General features: G+C 45.7%; 1 protein-coding gene across 1 annotated transcript in view; it reads left to right on the top strand.

Moving 5' to 3' along the window:
- The first annotated feature begins 906 nt into the window (after positions 1-906).
- The window catches only part of HECA (hdc homolog, cell cycle regulator), a 44,016-nt gene continuing 36,747 nt past the window's right edge, over positions 907-8,175 (top strand). The window contains exon 1 of the mRNA XM_068551293.1: positions 907-1,297. Coding sequence (XP_068407394.1) covers positions 1,027-1,297 — 271 coding nt within the window. The 5' untranslated portion in view covers positions 907-1,026. The remainder of the gene's footprint in view (positions 1,298-8,175) is intronic.

The following is an 8,175-nucleotide window of genomic DNA, read 5'->3' as shown; positions in this document are numbered from 1 at the left end:
CAGAAAAAGAGACCATGTGAAACTCTTCCCAGGGTCCCCTGCCCCTTAAGTCACTACCTTATCACAGGTGTCACCTTCTAATCTCCACCTGCTCACAACAGTGGCCACCTATCTTTCAGAACAACTCAGTCCTATCCAAGGGGATTGGGTTTCCCCTCCAGGCACTACCTGCTTCTTGGTCCCAGGCGATGTTTAGTAACATCCCTGAATGGTGGGTCCTGTCTGCGTGAGCGGTTTCACCACTAGGCTGTGATGGCCTTCCATTCACGGACTCCGCTGTCCTTTCCCATTGTCTAGGAACTCAACTCTATTTCTTTAATTTCTGAATCTACGATTGTTTCTGAATCTACGATTGTTTCTGAATGGCAAAGCCTTTCGATGGATGATTAATTAGAAAACCTCTGTTTTCCATTCCTGTTCTGGTCGCCCGCCTATTTTTCCCAGACCATATTGCTGTAAGCCTCAATTGCATGAAGGTCAGGAGGCCCGCGACTAACTCCAGATGCCATTGAATTGGCGTTCGGGGCCATTTCAGGAAGGTCGGTCCGCAGGCGCCGGGGTGCAGCAGGGGCCCGGGAGTAAGGGCGCCCCGATGACGTCACTCCAAGGTGGCCGGCTCAGCGCGGGGCGTGACGTCACGCGGGCGGGCCGGGCTACCGTGAGGTCACCTGGTGGGCGCGGCCAGGCTGAATCCCCAGTGTCGTCACGGGAGGGGGCGGGGCCAGAGCGTGTCAGCGAAGCCGAATCAAAACAAGCCCGAGACCCGCCTTTTCCCTCCGGCTCGGGAGCGTCTAGCTTGCGCCCCGAGCCCGCGGCGCCCGCGCGGCTGCGAGCCTCGGGTGGCCGCGCGCCGGCTCCAGGAAGCCGGGGAGGGCGCGGCGGCCGGGATGGCGCGGCGCGGGCCGCGCGGCTAGACGGGCGCCAGAGGAGCCGCCGGCCCGCGCCCTCCGTTCTCGGCCTCCCGGACCGGGCGCCGCGCCGCTGGGAGCCGCCTTCGCCGACGCGGGGCACCTGGACACTCGCGAGATGCCCAACCCCAAAAACAGTAAAGGCGGCCGCAAAAACAAGCGCGCCAACAGCAGCGGGGACGAGCAGGAAAATGGAGCCGGCGCCCTGGCAGCGGCGGGCGCGGCGGGCGCGGCGGCCGGGGGGGCCCTGGCGGCGGCGGCCGGCTGCGGAGCGGCGGCGGCGGGCGTGCCGGGCACCGGGGGCGCGGCGGGCGCGGGAGGCGCGGGGCCCGGCGCCGCGGCCGCCGCGGCCGCCGCGGGGGCTGCAGCCGCTGGCGACGCCAAGAACGGTAAGACGGGGCCGGAGGGGCGAGCGCCAACTTCCTCGCCGACGGGGACGGAGCGTCGGCGGGGCCCTGGGTGGCGCGGGCGATGCGTGGACAATGCGAGAGTCAGGAAGTGCTCACCCCGCCCCTCCGCCCCGCCGCGGCTGCCCCTTCCCGGTCCCCACGCCCGGCGGCGGCGATCGATCGGCGGCCCCGGCTCGGTGTCCGCGCGGCGCACAGGTCGCGCGCCCCGTGCAGCCTGCTCCCCAGACTCCGAGGGGCTCCTGGGTGCCGGGCTGCGGCGGCGCTCCGCTCGGGCCCTGCCCGTCGTGCCCGCGCTGGCAAAGCCGAGCGTGTGCCCCGGACCGGGGAGAGGAAGGAAGGGAGGAAGGGAGGAAGGAAGGAAGGAAGGAAGGGAGGAAGAAAAAAAAGAGCTGCCCAAGTTGAGAAGAATGGTCCGATTGAAAACTTAGGCACCAGTTCCTTCTTGCCTCTGCTCCCCTCACCCACCCGCCTTCCCCTCCCCAGAGTGAAGGAGAGCCTCAAATCCCAGAAAACCAAGGCTTGCTGTGTCGATTGCCACAGGTGAAGAGGCCCCAAGACATTTTGACTGTAGGGTGTGTGTGTGTGTGTGTGTGTGTGTCGCTGGGGGCGGGGGTGTGCTCTTTAATTCTCTTGCTCGCTTGAGGAAGGAAGAGAATCTGAACTTGACTTCCGTTCTCAGCCAGGAGTTTAAAAAAAAAAAATCATCCTCTATTTAATTCTGCTTCACATTTTTAGAAGGAAGCCTAATAATCTTAGGTAGTGCCTGAATACACCTTTTGAGGGTGCATTTAAGGAATAGTGAAGATGTGACAGGATTGCCGTTGTCACTGCAGAGACATAATTTTAGTTATAGGGCAAACACTTTTTCGGGCAAACACTTTTTCGGACTTGGACTGTTCTTTGAATTCTTCTGGTCAGGCAGTTTTTCAGGACAGGGAATATAGATTATTTTAATGAAGGAGATTAGGTTCTTTAATATCTGGCTTTTAACTTGTAGGTTTCAGCTTTTGAAGCCATTCTTTACGTAGATCACTCACTTTTTAAACAGGTTACCTGCACTTAGAAGAACCTGACAGTGATCTGAACAGAGGAGATTAAAGGTAGCCTATTAGGAACAGAACCTTAGGCCCCATTGGCTGTGTCTCTGCAATTTTGAAATAGGAAGTTTTTGTGTTTTTTTTCCCCAGGAACAAACATCCCATTTGTGAATGTTTGAAAATACAACTTTTGGCCAGACTGTCTTCTCCATGTTCTTTTGTTTTCCTTGCTCTAAACTTCATTTTGGTATTGATGTGGCAAAAGGAAAGAAGACAGACTCTTGGCTCAACCATTTAGAGTTTTGTCATCTTGGGAAGGACAGCTTTTCTGAGCCTCAATGTCCTCACCTGTAAAATTGGGAAAAAGAATTATATACTGATTGTATTGGCTCCCTCATAAGGTTATTGTGAGGCTCAGAGTGTCCCTTCCCTACCCAGTCCCCAGTACTTGTTTTAAAGGCTTGTTACATTTGTAACAAGCTTAGTAAAGTTTCTCAAGAAAAGTGAGTGATCAGTGAATGATAGCTATCGTTCACTCATTCAAAAGATATTAAACATTTACTGTGTTACAAGTGCTGTGTTAAGTATTAAAGGAGAGGTGGCAATCAAGAGAGGACATCTGCATGGGTCTGGTATTCCCAGGGTGTTTCTGGCTTACCCTGCTATTTTATTGTCCGAGTGGAAGCTTCAGGTTGACTGTTTCCTCTTCTTCTTTCTCCAAAAGATTAGGCCACTCTAAGGTGGTGTGAGGAAATGTTTTTCTCGGGCTGGTGGTATCTCCTCATTCGTAAACATTAAGCTACGGTTATGGTGTCCCTCTTACTGCTCTCCTCTGAAGTGGCAATCTAAGGTATATTTAGCAGTTCTGTATATATCTGTGTGAAGGTATGTATTTCTGATTTGGAGCTTGTTTTATTAAATGAATGGGGGGCAGAAGGAAGAAATGGGGCAAACACTGCAGTAATTACAGTTAGAGAAGGTACAAACTTGAGTTATGTTAGAGCAGTGAGTTGAATTTTATGTTGCCAAATTCTTGGTTCTGACCTGGTGTGAAGTCTCAGTGAATGATGCACCTTAATTTGAAGAACCTCTCACTGCAGTTGATAATTGAACATGGATGCTGAGGCCTCCTGTGTGCAAAATTGGTAAATAAGGAAATTATAAATGCTTTTTTCTGTTGTTTGTTTGTTTGTTTTTTTTGCCATTTAAAGCTGTGCTTTATAATGTAAGGGTGGGAGAGGTGCCATTGGTGAATTTTTAAAGGAAGGGGCAACTGATATGTGCAAACTCTCAGAATCAGCTGATAAGGCCCAATTATTTTTAAATTTAAAAATGACATTAATCAACTATTATGGTATTTCTAAGTATATTTCAATTTTTTATTTAGCTGTGATATTAGATTTTGGGATTATAAATATTACAAATCAAACAGTTATTCCAAGGGTGTAGTAAATCTACATTCTATTAATCTTTTAAACGGTTTGTTCTCACTGTTCGAGTCAGTTGTGATCTACATCTGCAAACATGCAAACTTAATGACTGCACCTGAAGTTAATAGTGTTTGTTTGTAGTTGTATGGAGTTTATAGAACGGTTTTATGTCTTGTGGTTCTTGGGCAGCATGAACACCAGGGTAGGATAATATTAGTTCTTAGTTTTTCACTGTTAGTCAGTAGTTATAAATAACTACTGATTCTATAAAAAAAGATTTGCTAGTTAGGGAAAGCTTGGGGAAGCCAGGGCGAGGTTGTAGTTGAAGGAGTTGAACTAGTTGCAGTTGTGCTTCTTGGGTAAGTTGCATGTCAATTGTAGGGACTTTATAGCCCTAAAAAGAAATTTATTAGTATTTTTAGAAATGAAGCTTTATTTTAGATATGAAGGTTTATTTTATTTTGAGATATGAAGGTTTATGAAGATTTCTTTGGGGACTGGAGTAAAAGCGCTGTCCTCTTCCTATATAGTAAACATCTGTCTGCACATATTGCAACATTTTGATTGTAGGTGGACAAGATTTGCCAGTCATTATTTTTAGGATCTAGTAATCATGCAGTGGGTTATACCCACGTAGTTTCATTCTGGAATTCTGGTTCCATTAGGCCACTGCTTTTCTGCTTGAGGCCTAAAAATATATGAACCTTGGTCATAGTATCTACTTTTTAATGGGACTGGATCCCAAGTCCTTTTATAAATTCCTGTTTTATGGATGACCATGGTTCACCACTCCACTCATTCCTGACTGCCACCAGAACCCCTGGGCTGCTGAGTTTGCCTTCATTCACTCAACAGTTCTTTGTAGTAGATGGAATTAGTTTACCCGGTGATTGACCTTGCATTCAGTAGACCTGGCTCCTCAAATTACTTGCTCTGTGATCTGGGGCAAGTCATTTGACTTCTCTGAGCCTCAGTTTCTGCATATTTAAAATGGGATTATAGTACCTACCCATACATATATAATAAGATATCTATATCTATTATGTATTATTTATATATACATATATATATACACACACATATATATACATATATACACACATATATATACACACACGCACAGTGACTGACTTATATGATATGAGCTTACTAAGGGTTAGCCACTTGTCTTAGATTCTGGAAATAGTGTTTGAGACAAAGATTTACCTGCCAGAGGTTTACTGAACGTGCTCTTGGAATCGTTACTAGTGGGGGAGTGAGGGAAGCAGGACTGGGCAGAGGGAGGGGTTGAACTGTGATGCGGTGATTACAGGTAGCTCTGGAGGTAGGATGGTCCTGCAGAGTTATCTTACCTTGAGGCATGAGGGTGGGACCTCCTCCCCCTCCCCCGCCATTGACTGGTGAGTGACCTGGGGGTTGGCATCTCTTAGCTGGAGAAGAGGGAGTGACCTGGGGGTTGGCCTCTCTTAGCTGGGGAGCCTCCGTGCAGAGGGAGCTGAGAGCCCTCAGCTGTGAGTGAAGGAGAGCTGCTGGTCATATGAGATTCTTCACTCAGACCACTAGTGCCGTTCACCTAAAATGCAGGCGTGGGATAAATAGTTCTCAGGAATGACTAAATCTTCGCAGAACAGGCCAGGAGGTAACCATCATAATACAGTAACATTGTTTTGATGGAAAAATGTGTTCTGAATTTCATACGTCTGCTTACAAATAGATTTTTGGAGTGCCACCTCTTCCCCGTCAACACGAATTGTATTTTTCTCATACTTAGGCCACCAAACACACTTTTATAGTCCTAGGTTTGTATTATATTTTAAATAGTTTCTCTTTTTAGGTGTTTACTTAAATGTTTACTACATTTATTTATTTTTAAAGTATATTTATTTTATTTATTTACTTATGGCTGCGTCGGGTCTTCGTTGCTGCGCGCGGGCTTTCTCTAGTTGCAGTGAGCCGGGGCTACTCTTCGTTGTGGGTTGTGGTGCGCGGGCTTCTCATTGCCGTGGCTTCTCTTGTTTCAGAGCACGGGCTCTAGGCGCGAGGGTTTTAGTAGTTGTGGTGCGCCAGCTCAGTAGTTGTGGCGCACGGGCTTAGTTGCTCCGCGGCATGTGGGATCTTCCTGGACCAGGGCTCAAACCCGTGTCCCCTGCGTTGGCAGGCGGATTCTTAACCAGGGAAGTCCCTCTTTACTACATTTAAATTACCTATATCCATCAGAAGGAAAATGCAGAATGTTTGCTTGCTGTTTATTTTAAAATCAAGGAATATTTATTTGAGGGTCTAAGGTATGTAGAACACCATTGTCCTCTTGGAATTTTCTTACCTTATTTAAAAGTTACTTTTTTACTTCTTTAAAAATGTCTGCTGGTTTTAGACCTTGTCTTTTGAAATCCACCTTTGTAATGGAGATTGGTAGAAAATATTGCCTCATCCATCAAAGCTTCATGTTGTGTACTTTGTATATTATAGTAAGAACCATTCCATGCTCTGCTAATGGTGTCTTATGCACAGTCCTTACTCTTTCTCTTTTTACTTGTTACAGGACCTGAGCCTTAAATTCTAGAGCCCAAACCTTCAATGTCAGCTTTCCTATAAATCCAAGAATATATATCATTCCATAGAGAATTGAAAACAGGAGATAAAGTGGGAAATATCTTGCAGCTTAATCCTCCTATGAACTTACTCCAGGCTGTTAGCTATGTACAATTTAAAGAGTTTGAAGGTATCAAAAGGAAGACTTCAGGGAAAAAGGTCTGTCTTGATTGATTTTGATCACCAACTCCTTGGAATTTTTAAGGAGTTGATTTAATTAAAAATATTTCGTTATTTTATTATTTTGCCAGTAATAGAATAGGTGTAGTGGAAAAAAAATTTTTTAAAAATAGAGAAGGTAGGCAAAGTTCTCTTTGACTTTCTAGTCAAGCATGTAATCCTACCACTTAGATCACCATTGTGATACATATTCTTATAGCCTTTAAAATTTTTTTCTTACAGACTTTTAAAAGTACATATACAGTTTTCAGGAAAAAAAAAAAGAAGATCAGATCATATATTTTATGATCTGCTTTTAATATGTATAATATTTTGTGGACATTTTAGCAGAGCGGTAAATACAGGTGCATCACTATTTTTAATGATTGCCTAATATGCCATCTTATGTCTGCATCTTGGATAAACTGATCATTCTGCTGTTGTTTGATCTTTAAGTTCTTAGTTGTACATCTCTGGGCATTATTCAGTTACTTCTTTAAGATAAATTCTTACCTGTAGACTTGCTATGTCAAAGAATATGCACATTTTTATGACTTTTAATAAATACATGCTTACAGATTGCCCTATGGAAAGGTTGTGGCCAGAGTGCCCTTTCCCCACAGCCTCTTCAGTTCCTAGTTCTTATTGTTTTAAAGGCATGCTGGAGAATTGCTGATACTCCCAAATGTATCAGCAGTAGGAAGGCCCCATTTGGATCAAGAGCCTGGAGCAGATGCTGCCACGCTTTTCTAAGGCCGCATTTATTTCCCCTGTGCTCTTTAGTGATTTGCTGGCTCACAAGGATTCAACAAAATACCTAATAATGGTGAATGCCATTTTAGCAACTGGTGATAGTGAAGGGAAAGCATAAGCCTTTGAAATTCTGTCTGCACCATTATTCTAATCTTAAGAAGTAAGGCCTAGAATTTTTAAAGTTTTAGTCAAAAAGCATGCTGTTTGGGCTTCCCTGTTGGCGCAGTGGTTGAGAGTCTGCCTGCCAATGCAGGGGACACGGGTTCGAGCCCTGGTCTGGGAAGATCCCACATGCCGCGGAGCAACTGGGCCCGTGAGCCACAATTACTGAGCCTGTGCGTCTGGAGCCTGTGCTCTGCAACAAGAGAAGCCGCGATAGTGAGAGGCCCGCGCACCGCGATGAAGAGTGGCCCCCGCTTGCCGCAACTAGAGAAAGCCCTCGCACAGAAACGAAGACCCAACACAGCCAAAAAATAAAAATTAAAAAAAAAAATAATAGTACCTACTGCGGGGGTGGTTCTGAGGGTCAAATGAGTTAAAAATGTAAAGTACTTAGAACAGGATGATAATAACCATCCGCACTCAGTTAGTGTGTTAGGAAATGCTTTTAAAAAAAAAAAAAAAAAGCATGCTGTTTGAATAGACCTAGGTGTAGCCCAAGGTGCCACAATTTACTGGCAGAGTGACTTTGGGGCAAGTGACTTAACCTCTCTCAGCCTCCATTTTCTAAATGCAACCCTTTGGAATGTTTTTGCAGATTAAGAAAAACAGTGTATATGAAAGATCTTGGCATAGGGTCTGGCAGATATGGACACTATCAACAATATCTTTTATAAGTTTTGTGATTTGTTCAGCCTTATCCAATTACAAAGCTTGTTAAACTATT

This window comes from Eschrichtius robustus, chromosome 9 (assembly GCF_028021215.1).
Source record: "Eschrichtius robustus isolate mEscRob2 chromosome 9, mEscRob2.pri, whole genome shotgun sequence".
Lineage (NCBI taxonomy): Eukaryota > Metazoa > Chordata > Mammalia > Artiodactyla > Eschrichtiidae > Eschrichtius > Eschrichtius robustus.
The sequence above is the reverse complement of the archived record's forward strand: the minus strand, read 5'-3'. Positions and strand labels throughout refer to the sequence as shown.